This window comes from Hemisphaericaspora subhashii (genome assembly GCF_019202705.1).
Source record: "Hemisphaericaspora subhashii strain CBS 10753 chromosome Unknown scaffold10, whole genome shotgun sequence".
NCBI classification, from domain to species: Eukaryota; Fungi; Ascomycota; class Pichiomycetes; order Serinales; family Debaryomycetaceae; genus Hemisphaericaspora; species Hemisphaericaspora subhashii.
The window spans coordinates 18,800-40,973 of NW_026057440.1; the positions used below are offsets into that span (position 1 = coordinate 18,800).

Consider the following 22,174-nt stretch of genomic DNA (forward strand, 5'->3'; position numbering starts at 1 on the left):
TACTTGCTGCAAGGAGATGAGAAAGAAAGACAAAAGAAAGAAATCAGGGCCAAAAAAATGGAACAGTACAACAATTAAGAAATGACTACAAAAATTGGTTGCAAAACTCAATACTACATTTCTATAAAAATCCTCATAAACCTATGTATTAATATTAATTACCCATATATAGAATAGAAGATTACAGAACGAATATTTTAACTAATTCGTAAGGGTTTTGTGGTGGTTTTTTCCTACTACCAGTTGCAACATCATCCCTAAGCAATCCACTATCCTCAAATCCATAGTGAAAATTATTAAACGAATCACCCAACTGATCCTGATCTTGATCCTGGTACTGTTGTTGCTCATACAAGAAGCTAGGAGAAGGCTCAGCATGGACAACAGGTCGTGCTAATGACTGCGGTTGATTTGGTGTGCGCGATTTTGATTTCATTCTCAGTTGTGGTTGTGGAGCCTTTGTGCCACCATAACTCTCCAAGAAATACATGTATGATTTAATCATCTTATCATCTTGTTGATAGGATAAGTAATTCACCGAATCGTCACTTTCTTCACTAGAACTACCATTATCATCACTCTTGGAAAGTTTATTCAATTCTACCAGATTGGTTGAATCTTGGATTCTTTGTTTATTCTTCTTTCTCCGTTTCTGTTGTTTCTTTGTCTTCTTACGTTTATTCAAGTCACTCATCATATTCTTATCCTTCTCTTCAAAATTAAACATAGCAAAATAACAAACATATCCCAACCCATCAACATGAATACTATACTCTCTAAAAAAATCAATAATAGCACCACTACTTGCAGACACCTTAAACCATAAAATAAACGGTGTCAACACCAAACTAAAAATCTCATTCAAAATGATAATAATCTTCAAAGAATATAAATCACAAAACTCATTCTTAACTTCAATAGTATGCAATTTCTTGTTCCACCTACTTGGCAAATAATGCGTAAATTGAGAAACATATCTCAAACTAGCCTCGGGGTCATATACAAACGAATGACCCGATTCATTATTGACATTAGGTGTCAGACTTGAGGTTATGGCCCAAATTGTCCCGAAAATACTTATATAAAACAAGGTTGATCTTCCTTCAGTAATCTCAAATGACCAAAATGAATGCAGTTCATCCTCAAACCAAACTCCCATAATCACTAATATGGCCATAATCGCCCCTGCGACAAAATTGATCAATTTCAGGATATTGATAGCAAGAAACCCTCGTGGGAATTGGTTGATGTAGGTATTGGCTGGACCGATGGATAATTGGAGTCTCTTGTTGAAGAACTGGGGGAGCTCGTTGAATTCACGTAGTTTCCATTCTGCATAGGGTGTATATTGTCTTAATCCTACTAATGAGCTTGGGTTGGATTTATATTCGTTGAAGTAGCGAAAGAAATATAATAGGACGAAGTAGATGACGATAAACCCTGTATTATATTCTAATTACTAACGACGATCAAACTTAGACCTCCATTCAAGAGGAGCCATTTGATTTCTATTGTAATCCTTTAGGATCTGAGGATTTATTTGTCCCTGTGGCGTGTAGATGAAGTTATCAATGCATAATTTCAAGTTCCATTCAAGGGTACGAGTGAGTACTGATTGTGAGTTTATGAAGGGAAGGTTGAATAAATTAAGATCAAATAAATCTTTGTTTATCAATGCTATCATATAGTTTTCTCGTCTCATTATTCTATTGGCTATGTCATGGGCATTTAGACGTACTTTGGATGAAAGGTCATTGATATCGTGGTTCTCTACTACTTGAGTTGATGTAAGTGTATTATAATCCTTCAATAACATTAATTTTTCCACTATAGTTTTCCAACTAATAGTCATCAATTCTTCATCGGTGACATTCAACAAATAATAATAAAAATTCCTAACTTCTTTGAGTTTATAATTGTAGTCGAAATAAGTTTGAATTACTCTTAGAACCACATATAATCCGAAACCAAACAAAAAGAATTTTACAACTAGGGGTACTTGACTCAAATATCCTGGTATTATCAAATCACTCAATGTCATATGTTTACCTTCTTTCCCCATGCTTTCCATAAATAAATCATAATTAACTCCCCATTTGACAAATACAGTAAAGAACAAAATGAAAACAAGGATTAATAAATCTATAACTCGAGTCAAAACAATATTAACTATGCCCTTCCCACGATAATAATAATAAACATCACTCAAAAATTCATCCATATTTGTGATATTTGCCCAAAGATACAATGCCCTCTCTTTTGGAGGGATGACTATCCTATTTGAACCTCCCCGCTTTCCATAGTTATTATTTTTAGCAAAACTAAAGGATCAACCACCGAAAGCTATAACAAGTCCTCACCTTATATTGCCCAACTCAGTACTACTATTAACGGCTCTCTTGTGGGGAAGGTCAAACTTCAATTTTGTTCCCATACCCTGTTCCAAATCAGCTTGATTTGGTCTTATATAGGATCCTTCTTCAGATGAAGACAAATCTGAATCAGATTCTGAATCAAGTAAGCTTCCTGCTCCTTTCTTCTTAGAAATATCTTCATTATTCTCAATTATGGGAATCTGCAGCAGTTTCGGTAATAACGATTCATCATCCTCTTCCCTACCACCTACAGGTCCTTCTTCTTCATTCGTAATCTGCAGTCGGACCTGTTGTTGTTGCTGATATGTACTTTCAAACTCTGGATCATAGTATTGGTAGTTCTCTTGTAGTTGATTATAAATGGAATTCAACCCAAAGATCCGCGATAAGAAAGTATCATTCTGATTAGTCGCGTTTATTGAAAAGTTGTTGTTATCTGATTGTGCGTTGCTGTTGTTGTTCTCAGACATATCTCGTCTCGACAGTGATGGATCACCTTCTTTGTATGGATCATATGAAGACATTATATCATTTCAATTGGCACTTAAAAGATGAGGCAAAAGTTGATAAGGGTGTTGATAAGTATCGTGGTGAGCTTTTTTTAGGAGTGTGGGATAAATGACAGATGACGACATTCATATTTCACGACATAATACGACATTATTTGCCATTAATCACGTGCACGAGCGGCAGGAGCGTTTAGCGTTTTCGCCTGCTATAACCAAAAAACTGTATTTAGATTTGGGTTTCACAGAATTCGATCTTTACAGAAACCACAATTTGAAAACCGAAATGCAAGCTTGGGATCGAAGTAAAGTTGTAAAAAGATTCCTGGGTGTGCAATTTCTCGCGAGACCAGGGTATCAAGAACAGCTTCTCGTTAATGCTTTCGACTTACATTTGCGGTGCAGACGGGGAGGCGTCCATGTAGATTCATTTGAACCATCTGATGGATAGACTGCGAATGACTACCCCTTTCTCCTATATACAATCCCGGAATAGTGGAGAAGTAACCCAGTCCCATCAGGGCTTCCTCAAAATCGAAATACTAGAGGTTAATCCCCCGCCGCTAAAATCGGCTCCGATAGGTTTTGACTAAGCTACAAATCTTCTTGGGGTTTTCTTAAATGCCTCTTCATCTGGTTTCATAACAACTAGATTTTCGGACTTTGGTTTTTTGCGTAACAGCTGTAAGATGTTGTCAAAAGATTGGAAGTTCTGCATCCATATTGCCAATCCAATATTTTTTCGGCCTCGATCTCGGACTTCGACAACTGTTTGATTTTGCAATTGAATAGGAAACTTATACCAAGTCTTCTCATACATAGATATGGTTTTGCCAAGACGGTAGACGGAGTCTTAACCCGGTCACTATGCAAGTATTCCCGAGATGATTCGAAAAGTTTAAATCTGAAAAATTGAAATACTGACATAACCCATTAGAGAGAGCACCGACTTCCCCACAAAAGATTTTCCAATCTAGATACATGTAGTTCACTGCCCCATGCAAATATACGAACCTAATAGAAAACCACAGTGGGGGGGGGGAAAATACTTCGCCAAGCAAAATATGTCCCGTTGCAAAGATCGAACCACTGCTGTACATGCTTTACTGTACATGTCTAAAGTGGTTATGGCCGCTCAATGATATAGAAGGGTTATAGAGAATGTGAAGAGAGATTCTGCCTATTTGTCTGGGAAGAAAATTTTGAAGCCGACTGGATTGGACCGATATCCATGGAACTTCGCCCCAAACCATTGTTATTATTACCAGATCAATCATTGGGTTGTTGCTTATCTTCTATATTAGAGAAAACATTCTTGGCATGTAAAACGGCAACGTATATGAAGGTAAACAATCGAAACAAAAAAGAAAACCGTTACTAAGCATAATCGAGGAATAACGTAATTTAATTGGTCAATTTCACTCGGTTTTTTTTCGGACCTCGCAACGTCAATATTTTTTAGGTTTTTTTTTTCTGACTAATAATAACAATGGAATTTTAAAAAGGTACCTTTCTAATAAAAAAAACAAGGAAACATATTTTTTAAAAGAATAGGATTTTTTGACTTCGAGTCATATCCGTAATCATCCCCGGGGTTTCTTCTAAGATTCAAACGTATAACCCTAAACTTTTTTTTTTTAAACTTGGTTGAGATATTTCTTTACAACCTAATATTCCAAATAAACATTTTTTATAACCTACATCATCATTTATCTCTTTATCTAAGATAGGTCTGCTTCATAGAAGAGACTAAAGCCGGGTGCTACATAGACATTTCATACTGTTTCAAGCCAGAATTATCTTCCCCAGAGCAGGTAATGCACGAAGCTTTTCTCGAACCCTTTTTCGAGTCAAAATCATTCCCCATCCGGCTCTTAGTAATGCCTTTCAAGTTGGTTGTTTTCGACATGGTTACCAACCATCTTCCAGAACGTCCGACAAGCACGTCGGCAATTCTTAGAAAGAGAATTTCCGTTTTCAAATCAATCTTGGTAATGGTTTAGTCCGCCACGACCCCACTATGAACGGAATAGCCAGGGTACTGTAAGCTGGACTTTTGACGAATTTAAACTATTAGCAAGCGATTCCAGCCAATGTCAATTGGGTTAGGAAATGGTACAGATGGTGAAAAGCTGCGAAATGTTCAACGAGGGGAGGTGGGGAAGGGGGGTTGCAACCATTGATGCAAACTCATTTTTTCGAAATCATTTGATGAGAATTCAGCTTCCCTTTATAGTTCGGAACAAGTTGACTATCGTTGACATCTATGGCATTTACAACACTTTATCAGGTCATGGTGAACAAGCCCTGATGTTTTGGCTAAAAAACTCCGGGGAAAAAAATACGGAAATCTTTTATAGACGTTTGAAAAGATTTTTAACGAACCCTCTTCCCGATATTTTTTCTATTGGATTCTGTAACAGAAAAAGGAAAGCGGCAAAAAATAAAATGAGCTGTTTTTCTTAAAGTCGAAAAAAAATTGTACAGTATGGTAGAAAACGAACCAAAAAAAAAAAGAGACAGACAGGCTACCAGAAGAAAGAAGAAGAAGAAGAAAATAAAATATTTTTGAATCACCCCCACCTTTTGTTTTTCGAAATATAAAAAATATTTTTATAATAATCTTTTAGAAATAGAAAAATAAAATAAAATAAAATAAAAAAAAAAGGAGTTTGTTCTTTATTTGGTTGTTGCACATATACAGTTCTACTACCGATGATGATTTCGATATAAATACTCATTCCCCCCCTCTCTCTTCTTCTTTTTGAGTAATATCTATATTTTCATTTATTACATTTTTAATTAACAAAACTTTTAATTGGCTTTATTTATTTATTTTAATTATTTATTAATATTTAACAAACTCTCTTACATTACATATTAAGACACACATACAACAAGTATACATACGAAGATGAGTACACCAAATTCACCAGTATCACCAATCTTAGGATCATTGGTAGCCACAACAACAGGAACTGATAGTTCATCATCAGACAGTGATGTACCATTGCTTACCCCACCAACCACCACTACAGCAGGTAAGAATTATGGAACTAAAACCCCTAGTGGGAACCCAAGAATATACAATTGCAAGACTTGTCTGAGGGCATTCACACGAGAAGAACATTTAACCAGACACACATTATCTACTCATAATAAATTAAAACCATTCACTTGTGGAATATGTTCGAGGCCCTTTAGTAGACGGGATTTATTATTGAGGCATGCGAAAAATTTACATCAAGGAAGTGAATTGGCAGTTAGTAGGATTAGGAAGAGTTATAAACGTGACAATAACAACAATGTTAACGATAAAAGAGGTCGTAGTATTAGTGTTGGTTCAGCTGAATTGATGTCAATAAGCAATTCTTCTTCTAGTTCAAATGGTAGTACCACAAGTACCGAAGGATATGATGATTATGCAAAGAATTATAATATAACTACACCACCCACCCCACCAACTACAAGAGTCACAACCAATACTGCTCCATTAACAGTGGCGGTACCTGTATCAGTACCAGTTACATCACCACCTACAAGTTCATCTACATCTACAAGTGCGGCTGGAAGTCCAACTACTTTCCAAAAACGATTTAAAATATCAGTCAATATGTTAGTAAGTTAGTTAACTTAGTTACTTACTGCATATAGTCGAAAAAAAGTAATTAAATTATTTTTTTTATTTGGTAACAAAAGAACAATGAGTTCTTTAATGAGAGAGAATGAGTACAAGAATATACCGAGGATTCTGGTTTTATTTGGCGTGTGTCTTTTTTATTTTATTTTCAAATCTTTTTATTTTACAATTTGATTGAAATTTAGATTTTTATTTATTTATGTTTATGTTATTTATGTTATTTATGGTTCTATTTAATTATACAAAATATACAAATATATTATAGTATAAATTCAATTAAGACTCTCTCTCTTTGGTTTTCACACGTAGGATTTACGAAAAATTGTCACAAAATCCCCGTGGGGATTCTTTTTTTTTTTTTCAGTCAAGCCGATGATTTCTTCCTTTGTGGGGGGAGGGGGGGATGGATGGAAGCGCGGATCTAGTACCAGAAAATTTAAAAAATATTTTATTTTTGCTTGTGCATTTAAGTAGTATAATAATACGTTTTTTGCCACTGTGCAAACAAAATAACAATGAAATTGTTCGTAATCCCAACGGATATATAAGCCGGGGATGAGAATGAAACTGAAATTGGTTCAAATAAAGTCATCGCATTCAGCCACTATCTGTTATTTTTACTAAGAGATGAATATGAAACTTTTGGTTTATGTATAACGGAGGGGAAGGGGAAAGGGAGGTTTTCTCATGTGTTGCCGTGCAAAAGATTAAGGTTTTTTCTTGAATGAATGACTAAATTTGAAATTTGCAACAACATATTCTTTTCATACCTTTGTTCGAACTAACCGGAAAATGCAAATGGAACCAATAACTTAAAATTGCGGAAATCTGTTTAGTTAGTATGGGTATATTTTTTAAGGAATTGTTAGCTAAACCGGCGTTTAGTCAAAAGACACACAATTCTCGCGTGAAAGGAGGGGTGCGGCTCATATTTTTTTGCCCAGAGCTGTGTATTTCGGCATGATGGAATTTTAGAAAGATAATTTTAGAAATTTGATTGGAGGGGGGATGTGAGGCGACCGACCTGACACTGGGATACTACAAGAAAAACAATGACTCTATTTCTTATCAGGTTATCTTTTCTCCCGAGGATTCTGACAGTCTTCTTTGACAGCCAATGATGGATCTTCCATTATGCGAGGATAATTCAATTGACATTTCGGAAAAAGTTCAATTCTTCCTGCGGTAATTATTAAATCAGAGAATATTTTTTTATAACGGGACAATACAGAATTGTCAATATTTTTTGATATCAGGATAATTATTCAACCGAGTGTCTACGACGAATTGAATATTTGAATGACACATTCACCTATAAACTTGTTCCACCCCGCCTCTTTTTCGGTCTTTCGATCAGAGTTTTTTTTTTTAAAAAAAAGAAGTCATAATTAATGGCTTTTGGCGATCTCGCTATGTATTTCCAAACTGAGAATTCCTCCTTTTCGTTATCATAAATTGTTCGATGGAACATCAAAAAAAATCGAAGTTTATTAATTCCTTGACTCGCTCCCCTCCTATTATCTTTTTTAAGTTACTTGAGATGAGATGAGATGGTTCCGTGGAAAGTGTTGTTTCTTTTCAGGATAAGGTACGAGGCTTTCCTTTCCTCGGATAACGGCAACTTGCTTGTTGCAAATGAAAATTTTCCATCAAGGTCCATTTATAATTGTTCAAGAAAATCTTCATTATTGTGCAAATAATTATCGGGTTGACCCGGATTCTAACAATACTTCAGTTTTATAAGCCTGCGAACGAAAAAAAAAAGCCTGAAAAAAATGTTACGTTGCTTTTTTTGGAAATCTAAACTTGCTCGGATTTTGCACAGCCTACACGACCTTTCAAAATTCTGACATCTTTGAGTAAGGTCGTGGAATTTTGACAAAAAATGCATTACATCAGATGGGATTATCAAAGTATCAATACCCTGGAGATACCTATAAAGATGAAACCCCAATTCATATATCCAATTCCGAATTATGGAGATTGGTATATCGTAATCACCACAACTGCCCATCATTTCTATTTCAATTCTAAAGATGGCAATTCATATTGGCAATTGTCTGATCTATCAGAATCTTACAACCTAAATATTGATGAGTTTTTACAACGTGTTAATTTCGACGAATTGGCTTTATTGCTTGCAAAAGCCAGGGGATTGCGGGTGGTAGGTAAGAAAGATAAGAAAATCGAAGAGAAGGAAGAAGAGGAAGAAGTGGAGGAAGTAGACGTTCAAAGAGAGACGGAGGTGTTTATTGACAGGAACATAGATGAAGAAGAGGTGGTTGTCGACAGACACGACGAAGAGGATGCTACCCACGGATCTGAGGATAAAGAAATAGACCAGACTGAGAGACTGGCTCCAAGCACGGGAATTCTTCAAGGATATTATTCATCAAGTGAGGAGGAAGAAGAAGAAGAAGAAGAAGAAGAAGAAACAGAAGAAGTCCCAGTCGCACCGCAAGAACTGACTGAAATAGATCTTGACGAAATCGCAATAAAAGCAATTGAATTGACAAAGCAGCAACAGCAGAACCATCTCCATTCTCTGCTTAGGTCAAGTCTTCCGCTTCTTCTTTTAAGTCCAGAACTAAATAGTTAACATGAAGAAACTGAGCTAAGTGACGTAACCGAGTTTATTACATTCCTCCAAGAGCATTGTAGCCAATATTCTGGATATGATAGTTGGGATCTAATTGAAGATGAAAACATTACTGAGTTTATAAAATATCCTGAATTCTACTCTGTTGGATCAAAACAAAGACGAGAAGAAATCTTTAAGAAATGGTGTGAAGATCGAGATCAGATTCAACTGGAAGAGCAAAACGAAGAGGAAGATGATGTGGAGGAAGTTGTTGGCAGGTTCCCTACTCCTACTTTACTATTGTTTAAATTTCTCCAGGAAAATAAATCAGCAGTCAAGGATTCATATTATCAAAGCTTTTATAATGATCATTATCAACATATAAACCTGATTCAATTGACGAATAATGTGAAAGAATTGGTGTTTCGAAAATTTAAGAAATTCATCAATGATTTTTCCGAATATGAGCGGAATTACAAGAAATCAGAAAATCTGGGGAAGGGGAAGGGGCAGAAGAAAGAAAATTTAAAAGTAACGAGATTGAATGAATATCTTAAACAATGTAATCTTAAAGGTGGGTCGTATAAGTATAATGAGAATATATCATACTTTGATAATTGGATTCAATTATTAAACATCAATAATATCGATTTGGAAATTGCGGAAAATGAAATAAATTTTTTAGTTGGTGATGAAAAAAGATTCAATTGTTATAATGCACAAATCTCTTCTACTTCTTCTTAACCATCTTTTATAGACACCACATATATATATTATTTATAATACTACAGTAAATGACACGAGTAGTGGTTACGGGTATGGGGATGATAAGTCCCCTCGGAGTAGGTCTCAAGCACAATTGGAAACAACTTATAGCAGGTAAATCAGGTCTCATCTCCACATCCACTCTTCCCGAATATGAATCTCAAGGATGGAACAAGATCCCGTCCCAAGTCATAGGAAAAGTCCCCGAAGGACCCATATCGGAACATAAATGGACAACTGAAGATCATTTCGATAAAGCAGAAGCAAGAAGACTCGCATTATTCTCCCAATATGCAATTGCATCAACCACAGAAGCTCTCCAATCAGCAAAACTTCTCCAAGATTCAAAAATTACAATTCCAGATCTTACGAAAATTGGAGTAGCTGTAGGCAGTGGTATTGGTTCTTTCCATGACGCCTATGACAACTCAGTAGCATATTCTAATGGCGGATACAAGAAAACCCAGCCACTTTTTATCCCCAAATTATTAACCAACATGGCAGCCGGGAACATCTCCATCAAGTATCAACTCAAAGGACCACTTCATTCCGTCGCAACGGCATGTGCAACTGGATTACAAGCTATTGGAGACGCCTACAATTTCATCAGGAACGATTATGCTGATGTCATGGTATGTGGAGGAACCGAATCCTCGATTCATCCGCTTGCACTTTCAGGATTTGCCAGGGCCCGGTCAGTCGTGACTGATTTCAACGACGAACCAACCAAGGCATCCCGTCCTTTCGATGCCAATAGAAATGGGTTTGTGTTGAGTGAAGGTGCTGGGATATTAGTGATTGAAAAATTAGAACATGCATTAGCTCGTGGATTGACGGAAAAAGATATTTTTGCGGAGGTTATAGGATATGGATTATCCGGGGATGCGCATCATATTACTGCTCCACGTGAAGATGGAGAAGGGGCATATAATGCCATGAATCAGGCGTTGAAAAAAAGTGGGATTAAGCCCGAAGAAGTGGATTATGTGAATGCTCATGCGACCTCGACTGTGATTGGAGATCGGGCGGAAAATAATGCCATGAAGAGATTATTTCCTGATGGATTGACCGTTTCGTCTACAAAATCGTCGATTGGGCATTTGTTGGGTGCCGCGGGGGCAGTGGAGGCGATATATACTGTTAAAGCAATTGAAACTGGTGAAATTCCACCTACTTTGAATTTGGAAAATGTTGGTGGTCATAAAGATGATGATGCTAATCAATTTAAGTTTGATTATGTTGCTAATAAATCAAAAACTATGGATGTTGAATATGCAATGTGTAATTCATTTGGATTTGGTGGTGTAAATAGTAGTGTCTGTTTTGCTAAGTATAAACCATAGAGTTCTAGCCAATCAGATAATCCGTTCTTCTTCGGTGCATATATCCGCATTATTTATTATCGTCAAGAAATATTATTGTTAGTGTAATGACAACATTTAATTGTGTGTAATTATCAATATCACGTTTCGCTTCAAAATTGTGGAACCTTCCTTACTAATTTTTTATTCGCGACTTTTTTTTTGAGTTTTTAAAGCGTTAGCTATCGGTGTCTTCTTTCTTTATCTTAATTTGTTTATTCTCCCACCCACCACGCTCTCCAATGAAAATTTTTTATCCTGGAGCTGTGGCCAATGAATAATATAAATATCTTATGAAGATCTCATAGTCAAGATTTTTTAGATTACTCTCTTCCTTTGTTTTCTCTTTTGATTTCCGTTTCAGAACTTTTTCACTCCTTCACTCTCAACCCCAGCCAAACATGGTGACTATAACTCAAACCCAAGAACCTTCTCGTAAGAGATTGAAAACAAACAACTCAGAAGTCAAGAAAATAGTAACGTTCAAAGACGATGACGAACAACCTACCTCACCAAAAAGATCACAGAAGAAATCATCTCAACAACCCACAGTTGTTTCTTTCATGAAAAAAAGTCAATCAGTCCTCTCCGTCACCGACTTCAAAGAACCACTCAAACTCCAAACCGAATATCCTATCCCAGAACTCCTCCACCCTCATGAAATTCTTGTTCATAATAAAGCCATCGGTCTCAATCCCGTTGATTGGAAGGGAAAGAAATATGGATTTGGAATCTATCATTTCCCCTGGATAAATGGTCGTGAAAGTAGTGGGACCGTAGTCAAATTAGGTGAACAGGTCACTGATGTCAAGATTGGCGATGATGTGATTGTAAGTTCCACTAGTTACAGAGATACCAGAACCTCCACGTTTCAACAATATACCGCTATTGATTCTAGATTGGTATGGAAATTGCCAAAAGAGTTTAGTTATGAGGATGGGGCTACTATTGGAGTCGGATTGGTGACTGCTGGTGTTATATTGTTTAATAGTTTTGGATTTGAGTTGGCGAAAGATCCGAAGAAATTAAAGGGGGGTAGCATATTGATTTGGGGTGGGGCTACCGTTGTTGGAATTTATCTTACACAATTGGCTAAATTGTATGGATTGACTGTTATTTCAATTGCTGGATTATCTCATGAGAAATATCTTAAGAGTTTAGGAGCTGATTATTTGATTGATCGTCATTTATCTGAAGAAGAAATCACCGAAAAGGTAAAAGAGGTCGCAGGTGAGGGTGGGATACAATACGGAGTTGATTGCGTTTCCAAACAAACATCCACTCTTGTTTTAAATATACTCGATCTGGTTCATAAGAAGGACGACACTGATGATAACAAAGCCAAATTTGCCGGGATTGTAGGTGTTCCAAAAGAACATCCCGAATCCGTCGAAATAAAAGAAGTCATAATTAAGAGATTTCATGAAGATATTTCATTTGGGAAGGAGTTTATAGAGATCACATCGGATTATTTAGAAACCGAGAAGATAAAACCCGTTAGATACCGACAATATAAAGGAGGACTTCATATTATTGATGAAGCCTTGAAGGATTTAGAAAATAAGGGGGCAAAGGGTGAAAAATACGTAGTTAGTGTTTAGACCTCTTTTATATTAGATATAACCATTCTAGAATATATTTATATCCATCATTGTTTTATTCACGATTCTTTAACAGTAGTCTCTATACAATCAAATTCTCTGAATCATCATCCTCTTCATCTTCATCTCCAATCTGAAATTGTTGATCGATATTACTACTACTACTACTACTAGTCGAATCCACAATATCATCCAACTCATACCCATTCTCCAAATCATCACCATCATTCAAATCCGGACCTAATTGAACATATTTCGAATCATTATAACCAGGAACCATCCTTCTCCAATCACCCATCTTCGCCTTCACTCTATGAACAACCTGTCTTCTTCGACTAGATCCAATCATCAACCACCCCACCACAAATACCAAACTCAAAAATGCAAACATTCCATACCATCGATGATTATTCAGAGGACTTGAATCAAATTCCAGTTTTGGTGCTGATGATTTTTCATAATCGAAATACTTGTAAGTTTGGTCGGCTCTTGGGGTGATGAATGCTGGTCGCGGTGGAATTCCACTCTGTTCGGCACCGTAGTGATATAGACTTTCTGAAGAACGGTGATAATATCCTGATCTCTTTAATAGACTGACTTCGGTGGTGTTGGTTGTTCTGGTGGTATAGTTGTTATATGCCTGAACGTACTCGTCGTTGGAATATAGGATTGCTCGACCCAAAGTCCATGAGAATTGGGTTCCGCCTAATTGTTCAATCATTTGAAGTGATTCGAATCCATTAGTGGTTGTGTTTGTGATTTCATCAATTCCGAATCTAGGGAATCCGAGCCCGAGGTGAAGGAAATTTAATATCCAGGATGATTTGAAACATAATTCAGATAATTCTTCTTCTGACAATTTGTGGGATTTATTATCTTCATTGAATTCAAGAAGTTGGGAATATGAACTTGAACATACTTTTTCAGTCTTGTCGAATATTACTTTATAATCATATGTATTCTTTTGATCTTCTTTATCTCTTTTGCTATTTTGATATGATAATAAATCTTCAATTGAATTCCAATATCCACTGACGGCTGCAAAATGATTTATATTGAAATCAAACACCGGAATTGAATTATTTAATAAACAACTACTTGCTTTTGCAGTTTCATTGAATTGATTACAATTTTCATTAATACTACCATTAGTTGAATTTTGTAATACTGGGAATATATTATTCAAACATTCATTAAAATCACTTTCACCCGTGAAATCATAATTATATCCATCTATTATTTGAGAAGTGACATGTCCTTTAGGTAAACATGGGTCAGGGATATTTGATCTAAATTTGGCATTATGATCAATATTCTTTTCTTTATTGAATTTATCTCGTAAATATTTGAAATATTGTTTATGAGCTTGATACATTCCAAATCCTAAAAATGAATCAGAATAAACATTAAATTCGATTGGATTGGGAGATGAATATTCGGTATCTTCGTCAGATGTTGATAATTTAGGTACTTGGTTTAATAAAACATGATATAAGTTTTGTTGATGTTCTTCCACTTCAGTAGTATTTGGTTGGAAAACCACTTGAGTACTTGCACCACCCATATCCAATAACCCATAAGTAGAATGATTATTCCCATGTTGATGTAATTCAGGATGATCAAATGATCCTATAATGGAATTTATAGATAACCACCCAAATAACCCCTCATCTTCTCCATGGATAACATTAACATGAGACGAACAATCTGGGAATATCTTTAGCCTTAAACTAAACTTTATTAATGTCTAAACTAAATTCTAAACGCATCGCTCTGAAGGATGTAATAGTCTCATACCAGCAGTTGCATGGAGGAAGATTGGAGTACGATAATGTTGTGATTTTGGGATGATTTGAGATGCACGTTCAAGAAGATAATATAAATGTTGTTTACCTATCTTCTTTGGGTTTTTATCAAATGAAGAAATACCGGGGGTTATTTTCTTATGCCATTTTTCTTTAGTTTGAACTTGTGGTAATAGTGCTTCATTAGACTCTTCTTCTTGTTCGTCGTCGTCGTCGTCACGTTGTTCAAATCTTCTAACTAATTTCACTCGTTCAAGAGGATTATTTCTATTCAAATTTATTCCATTCTCTAATGCAGCAGTTGGGTTTAACCAATTATAGACATAGACCCTGGATCCTTTTGACCCAGCATCAATTATGATAATGTAGTCATATGGAATACCATCTTTGGAATATAAGGGTGCTTGTTTTGATTTCAAACTCTTCCCTGTCTTGTTCTTACGTTTCCCGAGGGCTGTCATGTTCTTGTATAATTACTATGTAATATTCTTGTGTTGCAAAGAAGAAATGGTAGGAAGAAAGAAAGATAAGAAAAATTTGAAAAATTTCATATTCAGTCAGAAGCGAGAGACAAACAAAAATTTATATAGACCAGTGTTCCAATTCATTTGTAGTCATCGTGGAACTAACCAGAGTGTCATTAATAATAATACAATAGGGTGTAAACAAAGGGGGTAGAATGGAATAAAGGGGATTTACATAATATTAATAAGATTTTTCTGATATGGATAAATAATAAATTGGAGTTCAATCTCTCATATCAATTTCATCAGTACAGAACTGCCCCTCCCCCCTTGACTCTTTTTTGTTAATGTGTCAATTAATTATTTGGAGTGAATGTTAACACATTTCCTCTGTGTTTACACTATGCGTGTAGTATTATTATTATTTTGTAAACTGCTACCACTTGTTAGGGTCTAATTAATAATTAGCCTATTTATTTAGCGTATCTATCTCTATAGTTATAATACTGATATCTAAGACACGAGGGTCTTAGTTAATGATGACATCATAAATATATTTCAATTTTTTTTCTTTGTATTATTTCTCAATACATTCTTCTTTACAATGCCAATGGAAAACTTAAAACCACGAAATTTCGTAAATTCATCGTTTCACTTTTCTTCTTTCTTCTTTCTTTCTTCTTTTCAATCAATTGTTAATTATCAATCAATTAAATAATTGAGTAAAATCATGTTCCCAGGACAAGGTAGACATACGTACGGGCATAGCCAACAACAACAGGGAGGAAGCTATGGAGATCGTCCTCCTCAACAAGGCTATGGTGGACCTCAAGGCGGATATGGTGGTCCCCAGGGAGGTTATGGTGGTCCACAAGGTGGATACGGTGCACCTCAGGGTGGATATGGTGCACCTCAGGGTGGATATGGTGCACCTCAGGGTGGATATGATCGACCATCTGGCCCCCCTCCCGGACAAAGCTACGGTCACAATGAAGGCAGACATGACGATAGAAGACACGAGTCTAGATATAATGATAATGAACAAGGAAGATACAGTAGACCATCGGGTCCTCCTCCTGGTCAGCATAGCTATGATGACAATAGACGTCATGACGGTGGTAGGAATGATGATAGATATGATGGGTCTTCTGGTGGATATCTGAGACCATCTGGGCCTCCACCTGGTCAGGACAATTATTCACGTCCATCTGGTGCTCCACCTAGTCAGGGAGGTAGCTATTCCCAAGGTGGCTACTCCCGTCCATCTGGGCCTCCACCTGGACAAGATAGTTATTCCCGTCCTTCTGGTCCTCCATCAGGACAAGGTAGCTACTCTCGCCCGTCCGAAGCCCCACCAAGTGGTAGTGGTCGTCAATCTGGCGGTCGTGGTCACTATACCCAACCATCATCCCAACCCCAATCCTTCGGAGTCGGGAACTACACCTATCAATACTCCCAATGCTCGGGGAAGAAAAAAGCATTATTCGTCGGTATAAACTACATCGGAACCAAACAAGAACTCAAAGGCTGTATCAACGATTGTGAAAACGTGAAACAATTCTTATTAACTCAAGGATTCAAAGCCGAAGATATGGTCATGCTTAATGACAAACAAACCTCCCAGAGGGCCATCCCTACCAAACAAAACATTCTTGATGCCATTGGATGGTTGGTCAAGGATGCCAAACCCAATGATTCTTTGTTTTTCCACTATAGTGGCCACGGAGGCCAGACACCGGATTTAGATGGGGATGAAGAGGATGGATATGATGAAGTTATATATCCGTTAGATTTTGAGACGAATGGGTTTATTGTCGATGATCAATTACATGATTTGTTGGTGAAGACATTGCCTCAGGGGGTTAGATTAACGGCGATTTTTGATTCTTGTCATTCGGGGTCGGTGTTGGATTTGCCATATATGTATTCGACCAAGGGAGTTGTTAAGGAGCCTAATGTATTGCAGGAAGCTGGAGAGGGGTTGATGGAGGCGGCAATGGCATATAGTAAAGGAGATACGGGTGCTATGATTAAGGGGGTTACTGGGTTGGTTAAATCATTTTTGAATAAAGACAAGGCGGAAAAGGCGTATGAAAAGACGAAACAAACAAAGACGGCTCCTGCTGATGTTATTTCTATGAGTGGATGTAAGGATGATCAAACTAGTGCTGATGCAAAAGAAGATGGACAAAGTACGGGAGCTATGAGTTATGCGTTTATGACTGTTATGAGACAAAATCCTGATCAATCTTATTTGAGTTTATTACAGAATATGAGAGAGGTTTTGAGTAGTAAATATAGTCAAAAACCTCAATTATCTGCTTCTCATCCTATTGATGTTAATTTACAGTTTATCGTTTGATATTAGATGTTATATCTTTTGTTTTATATTAATCTTAGTGTCTTGCGATGGTTTATGTTCTCTTTCTGAACTAAAATTTGAAAAGATCATTATTCCAAATTTATATAATTAACTAATTAACTAATTAAAAAAAAACCACTCTATATTTTAAAAAGAAATATTATTATTATGTATTATGTATATATATGTCATCTCATCTCATTCCTGGGGTTGGGGTTTTGCCTTTGCCTCTTGGCTTTGTTACATAACAATACATTTATCATCTCGTTTAATAATTGGATTTTGTATTTTTTCAATTTCATCAATTAAACTTTCAAATGCTGAATTTATATTCACATTATTTCTAACTGAAGTTTCTAAAAACTTACATTTAAATCTTTTAGCTAATTCTTCACCTTCTTTAGTATCAACTTGTCTTTGATAATTTAAATCACTTTTATTCCCAACCAAAACCATTGGTAATTCATCATTTCCAATCGAATTCAAAATCTTATCTCTAATGAATTCAATCAATTCAAAGGATTGTCTACTAGTAACAGAATAGACCAATATATATCCATGTATTCCTATTAGATGTTTCTCATTCATAATACTAAATTCATCTTGTCCTGCAGTATCCAATATTTCAATGGCATAATCTTGATTTTTATAATTTATTGATTTACTAAATTGATTTTCAATGGTTGGATAATAACTTTCAACAAAATGATCTTCAACAAATCTTACTGTCATTGATGACTTCCCAACTGAACGAGAACCAACAACTGCTATCTTTCTTGCCTTGACCAGCATGGTTATTTATTATGTATGTATGTATGTATGGTATTACTGTTATATGGGGGGGCGATATAAGTATGAGCAGTGATGCTGTGTGTTGGTGTTGGAGTGGTGAGTGAGGATGGATGAAGGGGGTCTGTGTATAATCTAGGTGGAGGTTTTAATGTTCTTGTAAAGTTAAACAGACAAAGTAAAAGGTAAGTTGCTGATTGATTTGTTGAGAATTGTTTTGTTGCAATGTTATACTTGCAAAGTAAAAATTGAATGAGAGACCCAAAAGAAATAAAAAAAAAAAAAAAAAAAAAAAAAAAAGGAGGATNAAAAAAAAAAAAAAAAAAAAAAAAAAAAAAAAAAAAAAAAAAAAAAAAAAAAAAAGAAAGGCGGGTATTTCAACAACCAAAAAAAAAGCCCGCAAAAATCAACAACCAACAACCAAAGAGAGGCATTAAACTTTTGATATATTTGTAATTAGAATATTGCTTTATCATTCGAGAGATAGAGAGATAAGGGGGTTGGGACTCGATTGGTTAGAGAGAGTAATCACAGATGGAAGAAAAAATTCATCAAATTTTAAGCAGGGTCTGTAGTTCTTCTGTCTCTCTCTCTCTCTCTCTATAATTTTGTGATTTTGTTGCTAAATTTAATTTTTTTGTGGAGTGCCAGAAATTTGCAAAAATTAAACGACTCGTTCCATGGAAAAAAGCAAGCTAGATAACTGTAAGGCTATTCACTATACTGATAGATTTAATTATATAAAAGAAATGCCGTAAGTCCCATTTTTTAAATGGTTTCTTTCTCTGTCTGTCTCTCTATAATTAAACTTTTGTATTAATTCTTATCGGTTACTTATTCTTATCTTTGTTTCAGGTGATGTTACATTTTTATTTCGCTTATTTATGAGAAGTTAGTTAGATCTCATCGAACCAAAAAAAAGACGACCCAACTGGCAAACATAAATAGAAACAATAATAATAAATATCAAATTAATCAAATCGCTTTGTCATTGTATGAAACCCCTTTCTAAAAAAATAGAATCCAGGATAGTTTCCCTTTGTAATTTGTCGAAGTTTGACGCATATTTAAACAAAGTGTGACTATTTATAAATTTTCGTTTAAATCAGACAAAACCACTCACTCAACAGCAATTAAAAAAAATACTTTGCACAAAAGAAAAAGAAATTCATGGGAATCAACAAAAAAAGACTTCAATTCTTTTGGTTCTAGAACCTATTGATTAATGATAAAAGAAGAGGATTGAACTACTTGGCACCTGTGTATATGTGCTTGGAAGATGCCGAGATCTCCCTTGGTTGTACGGTTTGTCATATTTAGCGAGATTCCCTTGACTTGTAACAGTTGTTCAATGCATTTTACATGAAATTCAATTTTGTGTGGTAAATCTAAATCACAGCCTGAAATATAACCGAAATTTCCAGATTGCACACAACTTTAAAGTATCACATAGTTTCTCTCATTCTTTCCTGTAAAGTGATTCATGTATTACAATAGGAAAAAATATGCATAAGCTAGTTTCATTTGGAAAAAGCTTAATAATCACAGGAGAGAGTAGCTGTAGCAACAAACTCAATTTAGTGGAACATAATTTATTTTATTAATTAACTTATTCTCTTTTTTTTTTAATTTTATTTTCGGCTAAAACTTTTTTTTCTTCGATGGATATACTTTGGTAATTTAACCGAAATGCGTATTCCAGCTGTTTAACTGTATACACAAAACGCCCTTCAAAAATGATGTATGCGCTTATGAGGGCCATGATATCATTGAATGCTGCGGCAATTATGTATTCGCACGGGATTTCACAAGAAGAAAGAAAGGTTACCCCGGAAAAGTGACATGTCGGTGTTAAGCTTCATTAGCCAGCCAAGAAAAAAGTTATTACGGAAGCTTTTACATTCAGGGTCCTTCTATCAAAACGGCCAAATCCCAAATCAAAGAAAGCCTTTCAACTTGCACTATGCCTCCCACGTTCTCGTCAGTACTTATCTCGTTTCTTCTAGCTTGTAGATACCGCTTTGTGAAATGCCTCAACTACCTAAGCCAAAAAGGATGCTTTGTCATATGATTTTTCGCTATCCCTGTTTTTTGTTTGTCTATTCGGTAACTATGCATTTACGAAGGTTACAAAAATATCTTTCACCCCCCTAGTCATATTTCCAGAGGGGTATGTGCAATGTTTTTCTAAAAAGAGAATGGGAAAATAGACAAAACAATCTTATTGTCTTTAATATTCCGGCTAAAACAGCAACTTTATGAGAGGCGTATTGTTAACTCCTTTTATTTGTAAGCCGCTTGTTGCATTATGCAAAACACCCCCCTTTTTTGACTGTGTAATATACAACCTACATACGTACATACATACATGTACAATTCACATGAAAATAAAAAAAGTACAATCCCTTTTCCAAATAGTTCTTTATTAGAAATACATGTTATAAAATATAAACTATAAAAGCTATAATAATAATAATAATAAAACATATTTATACAATTCATAAAAATTGTCATTATCATTAAACAATAAATGCTAACAATATCATCACCATAATCGCGCGTTTCTTTTCTACTTGATTAAATCATGTACTGACATTTTATTGTTTGCAGGAAAATAGCTTGGAATAGGGGGAGGTAGCGTCAAACCACCAGCCACACCACCATTACCATTGTTATTCTGCCTCTTATGTTGGTCTTCTTCATGTCCCCCATCCCCCGAAGATCCACTAGGTTCCAGTTCCATCTTCACCCCATCCTTCAAATCTAAACTAGTATCCCGATTTCGCCTCCTTGGTTGTAAATTATGTAAATTCTCATATCCTAAACAAACCTTCTTTGACCTCTCACAATTGAAACATGTAGGTTTCCTTTCATCACATTTTATCCTTCTTTTACGACACGTCAAACAGCCAGTCCGGGTTCTTCTTTTGATGATCCTTCTTTTGTTCATTAACGCGTTGTTTTCTTCATATGCTTGTGGTGGGTAGTTTTGGAGATATGCACCAGGTGCAGGCACATAATAGCCCGGTGGGAGGTGGCCATGGGGTGGTGGTGGTCCAGGGTGTTGTTGAGGTTGTGGTGGTGGCGGACCGGTCATGTATTGAGGTTGAGGGGGGACACCGCGTGCTTGTTGTGTTGGTGGCCCCGCGGCATAATATGGATCCATTGGTTGTCCTGAGATAGATCCTGGAGGTGGTGGTGGTGGAGGATAGTAGTAATATTGTGGAAACATGCCTGGTGGAGGTGGAGGTGGTGGAACTCCCATTGCTTGTGCTCCTGGTGGTGGACCGGGTTGATACCCTTGATGCGATATTGGCGATATTGCTTCACGGTTATAGACTGTATAATTGGGCATTTGTTTGTTTATAGCAGGAACAACAGCTGGTTGCTGTTGGTGTTGTGGAGGTTGTGGAGCTAATATGTATGGAGGCGCAAGCTTTGATTCTGAAGATGAAGATGGATTCATGGATGTCGACGATGATGAACCAGCACCACCAGTGGCATATATAGATGACTCCGTTAATCTACGAACTGGAGGGGGTAACGATGAATAATTTGAAAATGATGAAGGTGAAGTTGTTGCTGTGGATGGTACTTGTTCTGGTTTAAGTTGTTGTTCTGGTGAACGGGGTGATGTGCTTGAAGTTATGATTCCTGGTAATGGACCCTGATTAGTTGGTGGTGACCGTCTAGTGTTTTGAAACACTTGGGTTGAAGTCATTAACTCTGCTACAGATGGTAACGGTGTCATTTTGATCCTGTGTATGTTAAGTTTGTACCACTATGTATGTATTATAAATAGGTTATGGGTCTCCTTTTAAATAAAAACTTAAGACCCTTTAAAATAAAATGAGTTTGTTTGATAATTTGATAACTTTGTTAAAATAAAGAATTTATATGCAAAAGAAGAAACAAAAAAAAACGC

At 36.0% G+C, this 22,174-nt stretch overlaps 9 protein-coding genes across 9 annotated transcripts; 5 read left to right on the forward strand and 4 right to left on the reverse strand. All coding sequences in view use genetic code 12, as the record gives it.

Moving 5' to 3' along the window:
- Positions 1-181: 181 nt before the first annotated feature.
- Positions 182-2,899, reverse strand: ATG9 (autophagy protein; the record flags this gene model as incomplete). The annotated part of the gene is made up of 3 exons (XM_049410042.1): positions 182-1,283; positions 1,476-2,271; positions 2,437-2,899. 3 exons carry the CDS (start codon positions 2,897-2,899, stop codon positions 182-184), a joined length of 2,361 nt encoding a protein of 786 aa, XP_049260737.1.
- Positions 2,900-5,795: 2,896 nt separating this feature from the next.
- On the forward strand, positions 5,796-6,509 carry TRY4 (Try4p; the record flags this gene model as incomplete). Its single annotated transcript, XM_049410043.1, has 1 exon — positions 5,796-6,509. The coding sequence occupies one exon, from the start codon at positions 5,796-5,798 to the stop codon at positions 6,507-6,509; it is 714 nt and encodes a 237-aa protein (XP_049260738.1).
- Positions 6,510-8,463: 1,954 nt separating this feature from the next.
- Positions 8,464-9,846, forward strand: J8A68_005925 (uncharacterized protein; the record flags this gene model as incomplete). Its single annotated transcript, XM_049410044.1, has 2 exons — positions 8,464-9,074; positions 9,183-9,846. The coding sequence occupies 2 exons, from the start codon at positions 8,464-8,466 to the stop codon at positions 9,844-9,846; spliced, it is 1,275 nt and encodes a 424-aa protein (XP_049260739.1).
- A 50-nt stretch (positions 9,847-9,896) lies between these two features.
- Positions 9,897-11,210, forward strand: CEM1 (fatty acid synthase; the record flags this gene model as incomplete). Its single annotated transcript, XM_049410045.1, has 2 exons — positions 9,897-9,918; positions 9,979-11,210. The coding sequence occupies 2 exons, from the start codon at positions 9,897-9,899 to the stop codon at positions 11,208-11,210; spliced, it is 1,254 nt and encodes a 417-aa protein (XP_049260740.1).
- A 419-nt stretch (positions 11,211-11,629) lies between these two features.
- J8A68_005927 (uncharacterized protein) lies at positions 11,630-12,829 on the forward strand (the record flags this gene model as incomplete). The annotated part of the gene is made up of 1 exon (XM_049410046.1): positions 11,630-12,829. The coding sequence occupies one exon, from the start codon at positions 11,630-11,632 to the stop codon at positions 12,827-12,829; it is 1,200 nt and encodes a 399-aa protein (XP_049260741.1).
- An 82-nt stretch (positions 12,830-12,911) lies between these two features.
- J8A68_005928 (uncharacterized protein) lies at positions 12,912-15,095 on the reverse strand (the record flags this gene model as incomplete). Its single annotated transcript, XM_049410047.1, has 2 exons — positions 12,912-14,536; positions 14,627-15,095. 2 exons carry the CDS (start codon positions 15,093-15,095, stop codon positions 12,912-12,914), a joined length of 2,094 nt encoding a protein of 697 aa, XP_049260742.1.
- Positions 15,096-15,828: 733 nt separating this feature from the next.
- On the forward strand, positions 15,829-17,460 carry MCA1 (Ca(2+)-dependent cysteine protease; the record flags this gene model as incomplete). Its single annotated transcript, XM_049410048.1, has 1 exon — positions 15,829-17,460. The coding sequence occupies one exon, from the start codon at positions 15,829-15,831 to the stop codon at positions 17,458-17,460; it is 1,632 nt and encodes a 543-aa protein (XP_049260743.1).
- A 240-nt stretch (positions 17,461-17,700) lies between these two features.
- Positions 17,701-18,252, reverse strand: RHB1 (putative GTPase; the record flags this gene model as incomplete). The annotated part of the gene is made up of 1 exon (XM_049410049.1): positions 17,701-18,252. One exon carries the CDS (start codon positions 18,250-18,252, stop codon positions 17,701-17,703), a length of 552 nt encoding a protein of 183 aa, XP_049260744.1.
- Positions 18,253-20,818: 2,566 nt separating this feature from the next.
- Positions 20,819-22,000, reverse strand: WOR2 (Zn(II)2Cys6 transcription factor WOR2; the record flags this gene model as incomplete). The annotated part of the gene is made up of 1 exon (XM_049410051.1): positions 20,819-22,000. The coding sequence occupies one exon, from the start codon at positions 21,998-22,000 to the stop codon at positions 20,819-20,821; it is 1,182 nt and encodes a 393-aa protein (XP_049260745.1).
- Between the last annotated feature and the right edge of the window lie 174 nt (positions 22,001-22,174).